Source organism: Pieris rapae, chromosome 16, assembly GCF_905147795.1.
Source record: "Pieris rapae chromosome 16, ilPieRapa1.1, whole genome shotgun sequence".
Lineage (NCBI taxonomy): Eukaryota > Metazoa > Arthropoda > Insecta > Lepidoptera > Pieridae > Pieris > Pieris rapae.
Window position 1 is genome coordinate 7,121,352 of NC_059524.1, and position 20,000 is coordinate 7,141,351.

The 20,000-nt window shown below is 31.8% G+C and overlaps 2 protein-coding genes across 7 annotated transcripts; one reads left to right on the forward strand and one right to left on the reverse strand.

Moving 5' to 3' along the window:
• The first annotated feature begins 360 nt into the window (after positions 1-360).
• Positions 361-4,620, forward strand: LOC110999839 (B9 domain-containing protein 2). 4 transcript variants are annotated; one of them, XM_022269079.2, is made up of 6 exons: positions 1,158-1,294; positions 1,662-2,147; positions 2,673-2,879; positions 2,945-3,074; positions 3,375-3,547; positions 3,721-4,620. In XM_022269079.2, exons 2-6 carry the CDS (start codon positions 1,752-1,754, stop codon positions 4,618-4,620), a joined length of 1,806 nt encoding a protein of 601 aa, XP_022124771.2. In that variant the 5' UTR covers positions 1,158-1,294; positions 1,662-1,751. The 4 variants fall into 4 exon arrangements, with proteins under 4 accessions (XP_045487748.1, XP_022124771.2, XP_045487746.1 ...); XM_045631790.1 differs by lacking the exon at positions 3,721-4,620 and having other exon boundaries at positions 3,375-3,630; XM_045631792.1 differs by lacking the exons at positions 2,673-2,879; positions 2,945-3,074; positions 3,375-3,547; positions 3,721-4,620 and adding exons at positions 361-596; positions 686-811 and having other exon boundaries at positions 1,069-1,294; positions 1,662-1,892.
• Positions 4,535-19,146, reverse strand: LOC110999838 (cullin-3). 3 transcript variants are annotated; one of them, XM_022269077.2, is made up of 16 exons: positions 19,026-19,146; positions 18,488-18,640; positions 17,278-17,475; positions 16,776-16,961; positions 15,993-16,196; positions 13,896-14,075; positions 12,676-12,870; positions 11,911-12,087; positions 11,490-11,660; positions 10,008-10,115; positions 8,926-9,050; positions 8,610-8,829; positions 8,150-8,319; positions 6,259-6,397; positions 5,386-5,538; positions 4,535-4,767 (listed from the first exon to the last, which is right to left on the reverse strand). In XM_022269077.2, exons 2-15 carry the CDS (start codon positions 18,545-18,547, stop codon positions 5,386-5,388), a joined length of 2,286 nt encoding a protein of 761 aa, XP_022124769.1. In that variant the 5' UTR covers positions 18,548-18,640; positions 19,026-19,146; the 3' UTR covers positions 4,535-4,767. The 3 variants fall into 3 exon arrangements, with proteins under 3 accessions (XP_022124769.1, XP_022124767.1, XP_022124768.1); XM_022269075.2 differs by having other exon boundaries at positions 5,353-5,538; XM_022269076.2 differs by lacking the exon at positions 19,026-19,146 and adding an exon at positions 18,747-18,900 and having other exon boundaries at positions 5,353-5,538.
• Positions 19,147-20,000: the final 854 nt, after the last annotated feature.

Genomic DNA, 20,000 nt, shown 5'->3' on the forward strand with positions numbered 1-20,000 from the left:
TTTTGAATGGAAATTAAAGACATATGAATTATGAGCGTTGTCAGTTGTTATATTTGAGTATTTACTATTATAGAATAAAATACGTATGCAATTATTTCAAACTATAGTCTGTTATTTAACTTATCTACAGTCAAACGACACTAAATCTAAAAGATTATTGTATTATTCCTATTTCAGTATAGATTAGATTAGGTAACATAAAGTATGAAATCTAAATCAAGTCACAAGTTCAGTATATAAATAAAATTTAGAAAACTAGTAATTCCTTTAATTACTTTTGTTAACTGATAACATTAAATTCGTGAATCTTATTGGTGTAATTCAACCTAAGTCAAATCGTCAGTCGTCACACATATACAATTACGTCACATCCTTCCAATTTTCAAACTTACTGCATTATGCAGTTTCTATGACAACAAAAAATAAACAAGCGCAAAACTATAGAATATTTCTTCAATTCCAATATGAATTTATAACATTTTTTTAACAAAATATATGTGGTTCCATGGCAGAACTGCACATTTTAGGATATTTAAATTGTGCGCAGCATTTTACAGAGGGTTATTCTTTGTATTGTCGATACACGGTTCAAGCGGGTATGTATTTAACATTTTAAAATTACTATTAATTAAATCCTTGCAATACTTTGTACCATTAGTTTCACAACGGTATATTCTTCTTGCAGGTGCCAATTGGACACTACTTTCAGGCTCCACCGAGGGTCAGACATCATCTGGTAAACCCAATACTGATAATTCTGTTATATGGGCTCACCCGCTTGATATACATTTTGTAACACGCGGTATACAAGGTATAAAAACACTGAAAATCAATGACATACAATCATTCGCTAGCTCTAATTATTTTTTCTCTCTCTGGAATACCTAAAAATGAAGTATAAAAATAACTAAAAACTTGCAGCTTATTGTTAACTGCCAATTAGTTTGAAGCGCGATATTAGCTCATGGCTTTCCTCGATTTGGACTATTTAAAATAATAATAAAGTTCTTTCCTGTAGTTATCTCTTCCAACCATCCAAACTAATATATAATTTTGCTTATTTCATAGGTTGGCCAAAGTTGGTTTTTCATGTTAATTGCCTTGACTCATTGGACAGATCTTGGGTGGTAGGCTATGGCTGTACTAGTTTACCCACCGTGCCAGGTTATCATACAATAAGAGTACCCTGCTGGCTGCCTGCTGCAACTTCAATATCAGATAGCTTAAGACAATATTTTCTTGGTGGATCTCATCAAATAACACAAAATGATATTATTAGTTTAGGAAATGATAGGTAATTGTATTCTAATTCTATACTCGAATAGATTAATGTGGAGAACATTTATGCAGTGTGGGAAATTCCCCAGGCTACATAAAGTATATTATCTTATGCTTTTAGTTGGGGTTTCCTTCATATAGCTAGATTACATTATTTTTTATAACTTATATATGAAAAAAATTGAAATGTTGCAGATCATATGTAATAGGTAATAAAATACGAATAGTAATCTGTATTGCAGTATTTAACTATTGTTTTATTTATATTTCAAATAATACTTTAAATGTTCAAAACATATTGAGTATAACAATCATTTATTGTACCTTATAAATGTGTTTTTATCAATATAATATAAAAGCTGTTATGTTAATTATTGTTACAGATTTAAGTTAAGCACACAGTCAAAAGGGTGTATAGAAATTAACATCTGTATAATTTTAAGGAATTTCACTCAATTTGGAGTAGAGTATAAATGATGCAGCCAATAACATACCTTGTTTTTACCTTGGTGTCTATTTTAATTCAATTTTGTGTTATGGATTTTATTAACGATACTATTGAAGAAAAGAATAAAAATAAAATGTTAAGACGCAATTTACAAGCAATGGCTAGGATTGTTGAAAAGCCCCATGGGCTGTTTTATCAGACCTTATCCAACACCTCAATAGACATGACAACAGAGACGTCGAGCACTATACTAGACTGGGTTTATGATGAAAATATCTCGACTACAGAAGAAAATTTATTTACCGACATGACGACTTCTGATTATGAGAATGTAACTGAAGTGACGTTATTCAATAAGAATATTACAACTAAACCAAATTTACGGAAGAAATCTGAAGGGAGATGTGGATGCAATATTTTGGTTTGTGATATGTTGTATTATGTAGTTCAATGTATGGGGTTTGATTAATAATAAAGACTTTCTATTGGGTCAGTTTTCATAGGGATTAGCGACACTAATTATTTGGGTATGAACTATATGCTAAAAATAGAGAAGTAGACATATTCCCGCCTTTTTTTGGGGTTCTTAGATTTTAAATAGACACTTTCCTGCCAATAATAATTACAGTTTCTGATGATTTAAGACAGGCACGGGTGACTTATTTTTTTCAGTTTTCTGATTTTTTATATTATATATGTTTACATTTAAAGAAAAACACTTTTTTACGGATTATAGTTATGTATTATTGTATTTAAACTTATATTTATTTAAACATCATTTTAAATTTACCGCCGTTTCGCGTGCTAAATTTAAAATTATCTTTAAATAATTATAAGTTTAAATACAATAATACATAACTATAATCCGTAAAAAAGTGTTTTCTTTAAATGTGTAAAAGTTATGTTAATAAAAGACAATACTATATGTTAACATTTTTTTTTTCAGTATAAAACATGTGATATTAATTGTTGCTGTGATACCGATTGTTCGGATACAGAAAGAATGTTGTTCTCGAAAAACTGTAAAGAAACATATCTCAAACAATTAATACATCCCTGCAGTTCAGGTCAAATGAAACAAACGAATTTTTTAGAAAATTTATTTTGTATTTCTAAAACTAACTTACCCGATAAACGCTTAACAGACATACAGGTAAATAGTTAAAACAAAATACATATTTACGTTAATGAATGGTATATTATATATTTCTATTACAGTTTGATGAGGCAGCAATTTCTAGGTACCCTAGGTGGCGTATTAGTGACAAACACGAAGAATTAAATGAATTTAGTATTTATAAATACAATGATCCGATATGGTTGATGAACGAGTCGATGTTTCAAGCCGGTTGGTGCTTAATATATACATGTATACATATTTAAAATGCGTTTATTTTTAACAATTTTACAATATTTTTTAAATAAATAATAATTAAAATAATTGTGTATCGCCTTATGTAGCACGGTCAATGTGTTATCCAGTTTTACTAATTAATTTTGAAAAATTAAAAACTTAATTTTTTTTTAATTTTAATTGATGGCTAATTGTACGGTTTAAAAGTCACAGAAAGATTGAAAAAGATTTAATGAACTATTCTAATATTAAAAATAAACGCGTTTCCTTGTTCAATGTGTGATACAATTTCAGATATTCCAAAGGCATTCGCCAACAATTATTGCAATGATAAACGACGAATAAGATTTTTAATTAATGAAAACGTCAAATGTATTGTAAAGCTGCAAGATCTTCATATGTTTCAAGCGTTAAAGGCCACAAATAGTAGCGTCTTAAGTATGGGGGAAATCATTAACACCACGAAGGTATGTTAAAGTTGGTAGGAATTGCGGAGTAACAAAAAACGCATACATTTCATTGAGTATTTAACGTTTTAAAATCTAGCCAAAATAACTAACACTAATCATTCGTAAAATACATTAGCTATCTCTTTTTAAACACAAGAAAGACATACTTTTCAGACGATTTATATTTTCAGAGCGAGACTTTTCATACAAATTGGACTTTGGTGTTATGCGACGACAATCAATGCCGTGCATATAACAAAACTGACGATGAACCTCATTGTAACGATATTTACTGCGAGAACATCGCTACAACTGTGCAATATAATTTCTATTATTACAATTCAAGAATCACAAAAGCCGTATTAAAACTACACGTCCAGAAAGTGTCCATGCGTATTCCTTTCATAACACAGACTATTCAAGTAAAATTCTATTTAAGCAACGATTCTATTGAAAATGTCATCAAATTAAGCGGAAATCCGGGATACAATTGGGGTCTACCAATCATAATATCGAGTGCTGAGAGTAACCATACACTGCATTTCTTCAATAAAACGAATGAGAAAAGAATTCTTACGTATCCCGATAACAGAAACGGGAAATGTCTGTCATCAAATGTTAAATACAAAATAGTCCAATTTGGACACAATAGAAGAAGCAAATGCAGATACCACATACAACAGATTGATTTAAAAAATGGCACGACCGCTTGTAATTTGATACAAAATCAAATATTAAATTTACTTGGACTAAATTCTACACTCTATATATCGCCGTTTGGTAATCCAGAACGCTTAGGCGACGAGCGATGGCTACGAATGCAAATAGCTAGAACGTACATATACGGGGTGTTCAAAAATAACGCATTGACGTGCAACAACATTATAGCGAGAATCGGATATGTTTTGGCGTATGAAAGTGAACAACTTGTGTATGTAAAGGTTGAAGGCACAGCACAAAACATAACATTCGATATAGAGGACATTTCGACAGTGGTCACCGTAGACACGATCTTTTTAGAGCTGAGAAAATCTTTAGAATTCGCCGGCGCACCGCACCTAAACATAAATCTGCCGAAAAATTTCTTCTAATATTCGAGAAATGCTAATATTCGCTTTGACAATAAAATAAACGTTTTGTATTAACTAATAATTTTTATTTAGCAATAATTTAAATACTCTCGTTACTTCTATCACTTTAACTTGTCCACCCGAGAGATTTACGGTCTCGCTGTTAGCCTGTAAGTAATGAAACATTGTTTAGTGTCAAGATGTTTTTGCAATGGATTAGTTTTGACCAAAAATAAATTTTAACTTATATAAACCTTTAAAGAAAACACTTTTTTAACGGATTGAAGTTATGTTTAAATATTATAAGTTTATAATAATACATAACTTCAATCCGTTAAAAAAGTGTTTTTCTTTAAATGTGTAAAAGTTATTTTAATAAAAGACAATATTATATAAACCTACTGAATTTAAAGATTATTTTAACACATATGAGGAATCGTGATTTAGAATTTTTGAGGGTATACAATTGTTGAAGGTTTACAGGTCACCGTCGCCAGTATTACATTTAATTTAAAAAAATTTATCCACCATGTACAGATGTTCGTAAGCAAATACGAGAAATATTTATTTCGTAGTTTATTTAATATGTATTAAGAATCCGTTTTAATTGTACTTAGAATTCGTACTTACTCAATTGCAAATAATTTTCTTTTTACAAATATTTTTTTATGGATTACAAAATTAAGTTTACTCGTACACTAATGATATATCAAATGGGGTTAAAACTATAAAATCTAATATTCTAAGATTTACCTTGTAATTGGTAGTATATATGTGTAGACGCACCTATGCGACATATGTGTACACCTTGCGGTCGTCTGGCGTACGCGCGAGGTACTCCCGTTCTATGAGACCCTCGATACGTTTCTTGATCACCACCGGAGAAGGTAAGAAGCGAGCGCGTAGCTGCTCTGTTACTTCTGCTACTAGCAGGGTGTGCTGAAAATAAAAAATAGATATAGTACAGCCCGTTGGATAATATTATTAAAAAGTGTGTTTTTGCTTTCTCAGGATTTCTTAAAAAAGGTTCAGAGTCGAGACTTATGTATATTGACACACGGGATCCATAATATAGCAGTTAATATTTTTTATTAAATAGAAGTAATTCAATTAATCAGCACGAATGCAATGTGATATATATGAAGATTTGTATAAGTGTAACCTATTGTGGATGCATCTAGTGTGTTTGTTTTGTGTTTTATTTTTGACTTTGTTTTTATTGTAAGGATGTTTCTGTTTGGTTTCCGAATAAATAAATAAGAATGCGGTGAAATATAAATTTTCTAATATTTAAACATTTTCTTGCTCATGTATATGTATCAGCGCACGAATTTCGAATAGATTTTTGATATAAAATGTACTTAATAATCTGGTACCAACGAATTTGCCGGGAACTATTTATAAAACTTACAGATTTTTGTAAAACAATACGCATAAAAGTATTAATGTCAAAAACTGCATTTTATAGTCCCGAAAAATATTAAATTTTTTGAATAAAATATATTCAAACTTATACAATATTTAAAAAAAATTGCACTCAAAAGCTAATGTAGGGACTAGCGTTAGATAAATTTTATTACAACCATATTTCTGTCACGAATATTATTATTATTATTACATGAGGTTATTGAATACAAAAACTACATAAAGAAAACATACCGCCATTTTCTTCCTGGCCTTCATGATACGCACGATGGCGGCCTCAATCTCGTGTTTGCGATCCTCATCCACTTTGTTACGAGTCTCACGTCGTTCTGGTTCCGACTCGCCCTTCGCCGCTACTGTCTGGATTTTTACCCTGATTTTGGGGGAAATCATATTTCCATTAGTATATACACATAGATAAATAAATATATAGGAGTCTACACTCTTCCGAAAGATATATTTTTGGAGACATTTTTTGGCGAGTCTAATTGTTTAGGTCTATACGTTTTAACTGTCCAATATATATTCCTAAATGTTTTGCCTATTATTTGTAGCTTCGGACGTCTTGAGACATATTTTATTTAGCTTTAGTTGTCACTTGAAAGAAATTATTTGTGTTAAAAAAAATTAAGCTGAAAAGTAAACATTTCCTACTGTTTACAGACACAATAGGAGAATTAAGAAAATGATTACTTATGCTAAAATTAATAAAATTAAAATTATTAATAAAATAAAAATATTCACCAAAGTGAAATAATTGTTCTAAATTATTTTTATTACTGTCTAACAATCGTGTTTCATTCATAATTTTTTATAGTATATGGGGAAATCGAACCCCGATAGATAGTCTAAAGTCTAGACTCTTACATAAAAAAATGTTTTTAAACGGTATGAATATTTTTTATCGAAGGCAAACGAAGGGGCCGCCCAAAAAGGGCAATTATCGCAGCCTATGGACACACATCTTTAGTGGGTGCATTTGTTCTAGGAGTCCACTCTAACAGTTGGAGGTCGTATCCCAGGGAACACCCCCACCGGGAATCGATTCCACAAATCGCTTAGTTCGCAAAAGGAAACTAAGAAAACGGAAGAAAGGAATCCACACATCACATCGATGCGCATCAAATTTTGAGTTAAGACGTAGCAGTGGCGAAGGGTGAAATTTTGGCAAAGGGAAGCCGGTCCAAAAAAATGTTGAACAGCACTCTATATGAATTAAAGCCATAATAACAAACAAAATCCACAGTATTTAACCAAATCTGCGATTAAATTACCTAACAGAATCAGTCACAGTTTAAATAACACAAATATTAAAATATAACAAACGAAATTATCACGCAACAGTGGTATAGGAACACATGTCACATACTAAAAATAATCTATTTTCAACCAAACGAAATGGAACGCGAAAATATGCCAAAATAAAAAGAATTTGACTTGCGAAGGATTTCATTATAACGCTAATTCTTTTTAATTTTGTCGTGTTTTCTTTCTCCCGTGCCGTGGTTCAATAACAATAATTTCTTTGTCTCTTTCTAATAGAGGAGAGGAGAGAACTGCAAGCCGGTCGCGATCAGCCTTATCTTTCTTTAAATTTTACGTACAGTTAGCGAGCATTAGAAAGAGATGGTTTGACACGCTCTGTCTCTTTTCGCCTCATAGTAAAACGTTGGCCGAGATAAGCTGTAATTCGTCGAGTTACCTTTAATGTAATTTAGGTACGAAAAATTGACGCGCTGATTAATTTACGACTATAAAATGAAATGTGATACTTAGGGTATTGCTAAGAATTACTATTGCTATTGTAAATCGCGCAGGCATTTAATTAATAATACTTTGTTAATGAAATAGAATGTAAATACTTTTGTATGAATATGGAACTGATTTTTGAAAGGTAACCCGGTGGGAATCGGCTTGTATGGACTCTTCGCCACTGAGACGTAGTAAGGTGTTGAAACGATGCAGGCAATCAATCCAAACAACTCTTCATAACAACAAAAATAAGTCTAATTGAAAACGTTTAACCAAAATACTCATGTTTCTTTTCATCACAGCGTATTCACAATACAACAGAAAGAGACAAAATACTAGGTTAATCAAATAAATGACGGATTAGTGCAATTACCTATGCAATTTGGAAGTGAAGGCATCATTCACGTAGAACTGGTGAGAGGGCTCTATCTCCTTGGTCTTAGGATGTTTGATAAGCACTCGTTGTGTGGGTTTGCCCATCGCCAGAGATTGCAGAGCGCGCACTAAATCCTTCTCCGGGACGTCTGTTTCATTCAGGATTTCCTGGATTGATTTCATTGACAATTAATATATGTTGGACGTATATACGTATAAAAATACAAGGGATATTTTCTTTTTGAAATGGTATACAGTCTTTCACATACACTTTCAAATGTTCATCTTAGTTTTAATCATTGTAACCTTGTATGTATATGAGAGAGAAGAAATAAAGATTATTATTATTAATTGTGCTTAATTGTGCTAATTGTATATACGTATAAAAATACAAGGGATATTTTCTTTTTGAAATGGGTGTTACAATAAAAATATTGGGAAGACCCAATTCCACTCACCTCATAGGTGAGCCGTTCTCTCTTGTTAAACAGAAGCAGCACACACATCTGGAAGGTGGACACTTGGATGATGTGCCTGCGGGGAGCTACGGGGGCGGAGTGGGGCGGTGAGCGGGGAGGCGACGAGGGCAAAGCCCCGCGGAACGTCGCGTGGAGGTCTGCGCTGCCCAGCTGAGGTTGGAGGGAGAGCTGGCGGCCCGAGTGCTTCGCTAGGTAAAAGCTGAGAAACAATATAAAGCTCAAATATTAAACATGTACAAACGTATGTATAAAAGATAGAAATTAATATTTAAAACATCGTGTTTGTATGCATTACCTTCTAAAGACTTCAAACGCCATCCTAGGCGCGGCGGGGATGTTGCATTTGGGCGTGGCGCTCTGCGTCGGCCAGAATCCCGTAGTAAGCACGCGCACTGACAGATCCACGCCATGTAAATTGCTCTAAAAATATTACCCCGTTTTATTTAAAAGCTTAATTAAAACCTCATTGGCTTGAGATAAAAGTTCGACGAAGAAAAACTGTTCTACCAAGCACCTAAGGAGTGGAGCTTATAGAAAATAGTAATATGAATGGCGATCTCTATAGAATATTATTGACTATTATTTCGAATGTATAAGAATAACTACTATGGCGAACAATAATACCACTCCTCTTTTGCACTGCGTCGGTGATTTTCCCTGTTAGCTTTTTTTTGTTATCTTGAGCTGTCAAACTATTTTTTGTTTTTAAAGTTTAACATATTTGACAGCGCTCAAGACGAAATTGTCTTAAGATAAGAATTAAAACACGAATTTTTCTAAGCGTAATCGTACTTATTCAGTGTAATAGAATACAGGTTACATACAACTTTAAAAATCTCTTAAATATACATAGCACTAATTAAAAATAAAAATGTTTGCCAATTAGCAGTAAGTTCCCTATATAAAGATTAAGAAATCTTAATATATATTTCTTGTGTGCGTGTGTATGTGACTGAACTCCTCCTAAACGACTGGACCGATTTAGACGAAATTTTTTGTGTGTGTTCAAGGGGATCTGGGAATGGTTTAGATTCACAATTTTGTCCGCTGGACAATGTTTTTTTTAATTAATTAGTAGTTGTTGATTTTGGAATGTTTTACATTGGATCCGACAGACGGCGCTACCATCGCAGTGTCCAATTTTAAATAATATTCGAATTTTAATTTTAGTCTGTCCCGAAATTTAAAAAAAGTTTTGTTATTATTGTGTTATATCGTGTGTGACCATGTGCTGGATCGTTAGATATTGTCATAACATTTGAATAATAATTTTCATCAAAATGGCTTATTAAAAATTGAAATTTTGACATTAAAGACGTGTAGACAGGACAACGTCTGTCGGATCCGCTAGTATATATGTATAATTATTAAACTTACCCCGGATGATATAACGTGTTCCTTGAATTCCTCCATTATGGTATTAGACACTGTCATGTCCTTGAACATTCCTTCGAGTTTCGATGTGAATTGACAACCGCATTCAGTCTGAATTACAAGAAAATAATATAAAATTTGCGGCAAATAAAATATCCATATTTACAAGTATGTATTGGAATTACAAATGGTTTTAGAATTCGTAGAATTCGTAGGCAGTTTGACGAAGTGCGAACGTATTTGTAGTATACACGTCTGCTTTACAGGATAATATAATATAATCCAGGGCCAGTGACAACCACAACACATACACACATACAAATGTTCCTTATTCCTTTTTTTTCTTTCCATAATTTTATGTTATTTTCTTTTTTGTGTTTCTGTGTGTCTGTTTCGTTACTTATAAATGTTATGTCTACCGAAACCCAGGGTAAGTACTACATACCAAACAACTACGTTAAAAAATACTTAAATAATGTGTAACAAATCAAATATAATAATGGAAATGAGAAACTTTCAATAACTACAAACAAAACTTATCGCAAAGACTTTTCTCGAAATCCAATACAATTTTGACATACGGGAGTCTGACACCTACGTCTAATTCTTACTCTAAGCTACATTCCTGCTTAAAGTCTTGATAGAAACTCTGCAAAATTCTTTACCGCGAACACTATTTAAGGACCTAAAGTGTATGAGAAAATATTGCACGCGTACGTTACTCATGTGCACGTAGTATTGCACGTTAACGGAGTTCAAAAACAATTGCCTTTAATAAATACCTCGAGACTTTAAGCAAGGTTAAATATAATCTTACTCACGAGAGTATTGTAAAGAATTTTGCAGCTTTTTAAAGGGGTATGGGGGTTATTCTGTTAGGGAATTCTCGATTTGGGACACGTCTCCGATCATACAGTGGAAATAACGGGGTTCCACGTCTTTGAGCAATCCTTCTCTCTGGGGAAGTTATGGTTTTGGTATAGTGTTGCAACTTTTATTTTAATATATATTCCTTGCAGACAGAACGATGTTCATTCTTGTTTTTTTTAACATTGAACAATGATATCTTATACGTTTATTATCAACATAATAGAATTCAGATGGAAGCAAAAAACCTAACCGTAAAATAAGATTGTATACATCTTTGTCATTAAATCATACAAAAATATACAATACATATGTATCATAACGTATGTATAAATGTTTCCCGATTATCTAAACTAAGAAAACTTGGATCCACGTACCCACAATCTTCCATTTGCATCATTTGTTTGAAGATTTTTTTGAAAAAAAAAAAATCCGACACCAAGAAAAAAAACACAACAATATCTTACAATTAACGCTTGGGTTAGATTGACATATAGACTAATCTAGAGAAATACGAATTCCTCTTTATATAGCATATGATTACGTAACATTGAGACATAATTTTGTTACACACTTACAAATTACGAAGAAAGTCATTTTTATTAAATTTTACATTACCTTTAATTTAGAGATCATATTCTTTTCGCTGTCATCTGAGACGGACTTGTTAAGTAGGAGTCGCTTAGCTAAGTGCTGCTTATAGTATCGCTCAAACACATCCTTCTCTTGCAGGAAACGGAATAATACCATTGTCTTGTCCAACACAGCTTCGATTTCTTGCTCACTCATCTGAAATAAAAATATTATTACAAAGTTGAAAAATATTGGCTAAAAATTGATTTTTATAAAAAATCTAAATAAAAAATATTTCCCTTCAAAGATAAGGAAAGAGATCTCGTCTTTCTTGCTAAGGGGCCAGGTATCAAAATCATAAGTGAGGTTTTAAACAGTTTATTCAAATAACCTTTGTAAATAAACATCAACCAATCTCCCTTTTACATCACAAAAAATATGATTCAGACAAAAATAAAAAACTTACCCCCTTTTCGCCCTTTTTAAGTTTGCCGTCGATGAAGAGTGAGAGGAACTCGGGAGACTTATTGTTAAGATTTAAAAAGTACTCAAAGTCTGACGCAATCATGTGCTTAAAGATCTTGTCGCTATTAAACGATTTGTGCAGGAAGTGATCGAATCGGTCCTTTAGTTCCAGCAAATTCTGGAAATAACATTCTTCAATCAGAAGGACATTTCTGTAAGACTTAGTTTTCTTGATAAAAAGACATATAATATAAAAATTGTTTATTAGCTTATTTAGTCTTCATAATAAATTACTTTGATAAGGTAGTTTTTGTTCACCAAAACTTGCTGTGTAACAAGCTCACTGACTTTTTGAGTCTAAGGCAAGCCGATTTCCTTAGAAAGAGAGAATGTTCAAAGCGCACATAAAGACAGTGCATTGGTGCACAGCCGGGGCTCGAACCTACGACCTCAGGGATAAGAATCACACGCTGACACCACTAGGCCAACACTGCTCCACTTGATATACTTTTATTTTATTTCCGTATATAGTTAATTCCATAGCTAGTAATTCTTAATAAGACACAAAAACAACAATGAAATATAAATTAAAACACATCTACCTCACTTTACTTTTTTATCGGAAAAAGTTCCTCTTAACATCTCAAGTATCTATAGCTGAATTGATTTTAATCGATTCAGCGGTTTACCCGTAAAGGCATAAAAAGCTTATTTGTATAAGAATAAGTTCTATAAAGGAGTGTATGTCCAAATTATTCATATTTACCTGAACATATGCAATTGCATTTGTGTTATGATGTGTGTCTGTGACCAACGCGCGTCCTTGTTCTCTGAGATGGGCCGACACTGCATCAGCGACTGTACGAAGTCCTTCTTGAACGCGAGATAATAACTTGTAGACGCAGGCCAACTCCACAGTACGCGTGTGCATTAACATGTGAACCACGCCCGAGTTCTCCATCTGAAGAAAAGTCTAATTGTAAAAGTGTACAACGTGCGGTAGTGAGTTTGATACTCGGCTGAACAAATAATTCTTATATGAAAAATCTATCAACATTTTTACTTATATTATATTATAGGACCTGGATGACCGAGCTTAGCTCGGTATTTTTCTTTTATAAATCGTGTTTTTTGGAAATTTTATTTAAGTACGAATTACATACTAATAAAATTATGAAATATGAATATAATTATCGAATAAAGATAATTATATTCCTATTAAAGTTTTTATTTGATTGACATCTTTCAACGAGCAATTCTATGTTTAAGTTGATAAAACACAAATAAAATGACATTTTCTAGAAATGATTCCTAGCTAAATCGATTTATCGCCCCCGAAACCCCCCGTATATATAGATTAAGATACCTTAAGATATAAGATACCTCCCATAAATGCGTAGAAACTAAAGGAAAGAACTAGAAAGCCTTCAATAAATTGAAAGATACATTAAGAAAATGATTTGAATAACTTTTTCAAGCAATTAGTAGAAGCATACGATACGAAATTTAGGATACAGAATATAATTCTGAAATATTAGCTAATTCCAAGAATACATACAGGTCAGATTGACCTCCTATTTTAATATCGGTTAAAAAACATTCAAAGAAAAGTCGACAAGTCGTAGCCCCAAAAAATAAACACAAGGCGACAAATCCAATTCTTGTAAAACAATTTTAAAATTTATCTTGTGTTGTTATACAAGGAAAAAACTCAGTGCCAATAGTGTTAATAATATTCAATAATAGATAGTGTTATATTTTAGTATTTCACACTTTTATGTACTTATATGTAAATATTCCAATTCTATCAATCTTAGAACATATAATTTAGAATTTACAATGAATCTGTGCTTTGTGTTTCAATGTGTATTCCGTTTTGGCTTTTGTGTATAATATAATTAATTGAATATTGTTTAATGATTAGCTGTAGGAATACATTAATAAAAAAATAAATAAACAAAAAAGGTGAGATTTTAATAATAATACCTCTACAATAGTCTTCATGTGCCGTTCAATAAGTTCATGTTCCAATACAGCGATTACTCGGGGCTCGGTGCTTTCGTCAAGATAGTGCCTGGCGCGTTCAGCTTCTTCGCTTATACGCGCCTCGACACGGGCTATGTACACCGCTGCGCTGTTCTCTGCTAGGAACTTCTGAGATTCCATCTGAGGACAAAATAACCTCGTCATTTTGTGTCAGAGAAATTTATTTTGCACAAGTTGATGTTCTGCGAAAGTCTAATTTTGTAAATAATTTGTCTGAAATCATCTCTCTGGTCTCGCGGGGAATTGCGCCCCGGCTCGCCCATGAATATTGTTAATAAAAATATTACCGATGTAGTCGGGGCGTAATTCCCGACGCGTTAAATAGTAGCAGTGATATATAAAGTCACTGGACACTATGGCAGGGGAGTACAGTGAAAATTAATTAAAAAAAAAATTGTCTGTAAAATTAGATTACTATTAAATATAATCGCAATTGTTAGTTATTGGTTTTTTTTCATACACTTCGCTTTGATTTTGCTATTAAGAGAGAGGTTTTACGCCTGCTTTTTCTCTCTGCCTACACCCTGTCTTCTTTGCCGATGAATTAAAGTAAATTTAATAGAAAGATTATTTAAATAAGGAATCAGAGTGGATAGGAATTAAAAATAAAATTAGTAATATAAAATCTTTGAATATCGTTACTGACTAAAAAATTTGTATTGTGAAAAAATAAATATAAATGATTATATTCATTGAATCAATCTATGCCCCATCCCGTCTTTAATACCTAATTAAAGACGGGTTAAACTTAATATTGTTTTAATTAAAATGGATTTGATACAATTCACAAAACATAATTTATTACTATTACAAATAGGTTAATGATCCACACATGTTTATAAATAAACGCGCATCTATCTTCTTGGGTTTGATTGTAGCGACACACAAGATTATATATGTTTTAGAAATAACCATCAAATATAAAATATAGCCCCAAGACTTGTTCTTAAGATTAAAAAATAAATCAGTGGCGCTACAACCTCTTTAGATCTTGGCCTCAGATTTCTGAATCTGTTTCATGATCATTTTTTTTTAAATCTAATAGGCTAGTAGGTGATCAGCCTCCAGTGCCTGACACACGTCCTCGACTTTTTGGGTCTAAGACATGTCGGTTTCCTCACGATGTTTTCCTTCACCATTCGAGCAAATGTTAAAGCGCACATAGAAAGAAACTCCATTGGTGCACAGCCGGGATCGAACTTACGACCTCAGCTATAAGAGTCACACGCTGAAGCCACTAGGCCAACACTGCTCTTAAGATTACATATTATTGATATTGTTTTCCTTAAATTCCAAAGTTCCGTAGTCACGCTTATTTTTATTTATTATTCAGTGATCTCATTATGTCATAAATTATATAATTAGGCAATGATATGCAAATTGTATCAAGGTTATAATTTTCTTTTACTTTTTATTTAATCTTAATATAGTGAAAGTACTTTAATTAAATATTTCTGAATATAGATTATTTAAAATGTTTGATATTTTTATACCGAAAAATATATGACAATTCACACATCAAAGTAATAATAAAAAGAACGTTACTTTAAGCCTTCGCTTTGATTAAAATTGTGAAAAAGTAGTAACTGGTCTTCCAATTATTATCGAACATATAATATGCGATTTTTAGTTTAAAAAGAAGAGTCATTTTACATATCTACATTTCTTACTGTTGATCTAGTTCCCATATGAAACTTCAACTCATTTCCCGAATTTTGTAAAAGAAAATGTTACCTGTAATAAATGTTGTTATTGACCTCTTCCACAATAATTATATTTCAATTAGGTTACATACGGAACATAATAAATTATACACTTGCCCCTATTAATTACTCAGGAGTTGCTGAGTTCATATAGTGACCAACCCAGGGACATTATTTAAAAAAAGGATTTTATCAATAATTCTTAGTTAGGAAACAAATACAAAACATATTTACCGTACATTAAAAATAACAAAAATAATAATTAAGTATATAAAAGTATGGTAGCAGAACAGTAAGGTTAAAAAGAAGTTAGCTCAAACTGGAGAAAACATACCCGATAAAACTCAGCAGACTGATGCAGGAACGGTTTCTCAAAGTCCTCTTCATAAACTGCCCGGGAATTGATCCCCAATACCATGAGCATCTGACAGGCATTTCGAATAGCCAATCTATCAACCACTTCACCACGTCTTTCACGAGCGACCAGTTCAAGGAGTGTTTGTCGTAAATGATCGCGTATGCAGCCGTACCGAACAACCTATTACAAGAGGAAATGGTTAGAAATATGTTCTTAAATTAATTATAAATGTATTATGAAATGTCCAGTTGTATATGTCTATATAGTGTTATGTTTGCTCTGACTTGAAAGAAGTAACAACAAAAATTACAATAAGATCAAACTGACATATAAGCGAGTCTACATAACATAATTGTTTCCTCAGTCTATTCTATGGATATGAAATACATCAGCATTAAAAAAAATTAAATAGCACTATTTTAAAGACACCTCTTATCATAACATACATCAGAACAGCATAATTTAATTAAAAAGAGTGCTGAAAGATTAATTTAGTTTTTATGGGTAAATAGATTTTGAACACTGAACATAATAATGCATGAATAGAAATATGATGATTTAATGTGACACACACCTATACTCAGTGGTAGTCCATACATGACCCATATTTTGCGACTACAAAAACAGAAAAATTATTGAAACTATTGGAACACAACTACTGGGTTACATACGATAAGTAAAGCCACCAAAACTAGAAAACATATGTGCTATATATGAAATTCTACAAACCAGAAGATGACTTAAGAATAATAGCAGTACCTGATCTCTGAATATTATAAGTCCTAGGTTATAGACATTATCCACATCATTCTGTTGTACATAAACTCTATCCATATACATGAGTATATCTCTAATCATCACCATGCTAGTTTGATGATCTGTCCATGCATTGTTGAGTGTTTGCAAAAATCCATTGTGCAATGAATGGAGGACATCTTCACGGACCTGTGAAGATTTTCATTTATTTGCTCTGTTATCCTGTACTGGTTCTTAAATTTATTCAAAACAGTTGTGTAAAAATATAAATTTTCATTTACTATGCAATATGTGCAGATTTAAGCATATTAAATGATTCCATATTGAGGGAACAAAAAAAATTCAGTTTGTACTGTAGATGCTTTAGAAAATTTAATAACAAACACCCTATTTTGAGGGATTTATTGCCCATAACATTAACCATAAAATTGTTATATAATTAAAATTCATAGAAATACAGATATGGCTAGGTTTCCTGTTGGAGATGAAGACCCTCAATGGTTACCTTGTTTTCGAGGTGATGTGTAACAACTTCCTTAAGGCCAGTGTACAACCTCTCCCCATGTTTGTGGAGTACCATAGTATATGCATTTCTGTATAATTCCTCAAATGAGAGACCCGAATTATTTTTTTTCTGTATTTCCTGTATTGCATTTTTTAATAAACTCCATATACTTTCAACATACTTCTCATCCATAGTCATCTGAAAAAGATTTATTTCTATTGTGTTAGGAACACTGCACACATGAAGTAAGCTCTAGGAGTATTTAAGAAAAAATAATGATTGTAGTAATGTTCATTTGCTATATAAGACTAAGTATAATATTGTATTGTGAATTTCCCTCACAAATTCCTTAACTATGAATAAAACATACTTCCTTAGCAATAGATTAAAAGAAAACCAGCTCTGACATCAATCACGACAAACAAAATAATCACATGTGGTTCTACTTAGTATGAATTGGACAACTGCTTATTTCATACAAGTTATTGACAGGACATACCCATGTATCCGGATACATCTGATAATAAGGTTCTGAATAGTTCCATACTTGAAATTTTCTAGTCATTTTTAGTTTTATGATTTCTATCATCACAAAAACATAAATATCAAAGTAAAAATATATACATTGTAAACAATTTTATAAATTCTGTAATGTTGACTGATTTTTCTATGCTGTCAAACAAATTAATGACTTTTTTTACTGAAATTTTGTCTTTATTAAAGTGAACTTATTTTTCCAATTTTGAAATTGGTTGTCAAATAATGACCATGGATAAAAAACATACACCATAAATCATTGAAACACTAACATCTATATAAGCACACTTATTTATAATTAAGTACTTAAGAAACATCCAAGAACTCCAGACTCAGACAAATTTAGTAAAGCAAAATAAAACCTTATTAATTTCATACAAATTACTCATTCTTTGATAAATTGTTTTTTTAAATGTTAAGCTTAATGCTCCAGATCACTAAGCTCTTTTTAAATTTAAGTTTATATGCAAACTAACAAACAAAATAATTCACTTTTGTAGTGTTATTTAGTAATGAGGTATATTTTTAAATATGTATCAAAACATTCACTAAATATTTTGTTATTCTGTACATATCTAACCTTACACTGTAATGTAAATTTTAATAATTGATATCTTTTACACCTAGTGTGCAATATTTATTCTTAATAACTAGATTATAAGCCGTCACTTACGGGAAAAGCTCTAATCCTCATCTTGCCAGGTTTATCTTTCGGTAACGTACTTTTCATCATTGCGGCTGATTATTTTTAACTCACAACAAAACTTTATAAATCGTTTTTATTTAACTTCACAGTAATACTTCATTGTTGCCCTCCAATTCAAAGCTGGAAATTTGAGCATTACATTAGAAAATTACTGCTTAGTTTTTGTTGGTAAAGCAAACGTCATCCGATAATGTACTTGGCGAATACGAATTACGTTAATATTTACCCAATTAAGAAATGGGGCTCAACTTTGTGTTTTGTTCGGCAAGCTTTGCTAATAAAGCCCTAATAATAAACAGAATGCAATATCTCTTTCAGAAGAAAATATATGGAAAATATTGATAAAGTAAATAGATGTCAAGAGAAAAGGCAAAATAACAGGCTGGGAATGGAGACTTCTCTTTCACTCATCATATAGTCGCTAGGTTTAGCTGATACTTGACATGACATATTATTTTGTAAATATCATACATGAATTACGGTTAATCCATTAAAAAGATATTACCTCATTCAATTATAAGTTTAACACTTAAAATATCTAGAAACTAGTGTAAACAAGATACTTTTTCAGTTTTCCAAAACCATCGAATCAAAATTAGGAAAAGAACAAGATTGACAAAGACAACTGACACTTGACAAAGTAGTTTAATAGCACAGAGAAATTCGGTCGTTTAGTATCAGTAGCTACTCTGTGGATTGAATGTAACACCACAGTGTACGTAGAATAAATGAAACAAACTTATTAGTCTATGGAGTATAAAACTCGATTCAAGGCTCAAGCCAATGCGGGCGCTTTATATAAACGAGCTTTATATTGTCAATAAATAGATATAATATTAAATAAGATAAAAATAAAAATCATTTAATTGAGACCATTATTATTGTAAGAAGAGCAATACTTATAACTATGTTAGTATAATTGAAATTTGCCAAATTATTAAAACATGTCATTCATAAATCTGCGTTGCTTTGAGGCACCAGGTACATGGGCATGTATATGAACCCAATGTCTCAAAACAGCAGAATCGGGTTTATTACTTTTAACCATCAGGATATTGGTAGTACTCGCAAGACCCTTACGCATTAGTGAGGCTGTCCGTTTGCGGATGATTGATGAAAAGTATAGTACGTTATAGTTTAAACATTTATTAATATGTTTTTACCTCCGTAGAAACATTTATTATAGAAAAGAAATTTCTAGCAACGTATATTTCATTCAATTACGGAATCCTGAATTGTATGAATTATAATTAGAATTGTAAATTAATATTGAATAATTTATTACCTGTTACATAGTCTGAAATATAAACACCCACTTAGGCCAATTTGGGCAAAATATTTTATAAACGAAGTCGAGAATTTTGAGTTGCGTCCTATATCAATCTACATATTAAAAAGTATTACGATAACTAGGAAATAATACATTTTGAAAAATGTTAGCTTCTTAGTTTTTATCTACAATTAAGTGTTTTCAGTTGCC

Bases quoted from the DNA above. Each gene is read 5' to 3' on its own strand.
- LOC110999839 (XM_022269079.2), top strand. From the start codon at position 1,752: ATGATGCAGCCAATAACATACCTTGTTTTTACCTTGGTGTCTATTTTA. The intron at 2,148-2,672 runs GTTTGTGATATG...TTTTTTTTTCAG, and splicing joins GATGTGGATGCAATATTTTG to TATAAAACATGTGATATTAA. The intron at 3,075-3,374 runs GTTGGTGCTTAA...ATACAATTTCAG, and splicing joins CGAGTCGATGTTTCAAGCCG to ATATTCCAAAGGCATTCGCC.
- LOC110999838 (XM_022269077.2), bottom strand. From the start codon at position 18,547: ATGATGAAAAGTACGTTACCGAAAGATAAACCTGGCAAGATGAGGATT. The intron at 12,871-13,895 runs GTATTATTATTA...ACTTTTCTTCAG, and splicing joins ACATGAAGACTATTGTAGAG to ATGGAGAACTCGGGCGTGGT. The intron at 8,830-8,925 runs GTAATGCATACA...ATTGTTTCTCAG, and splicing joins GCGTTTGAAGTCTTTAGAAG to CTTTTACCTAGCGAAGCACT.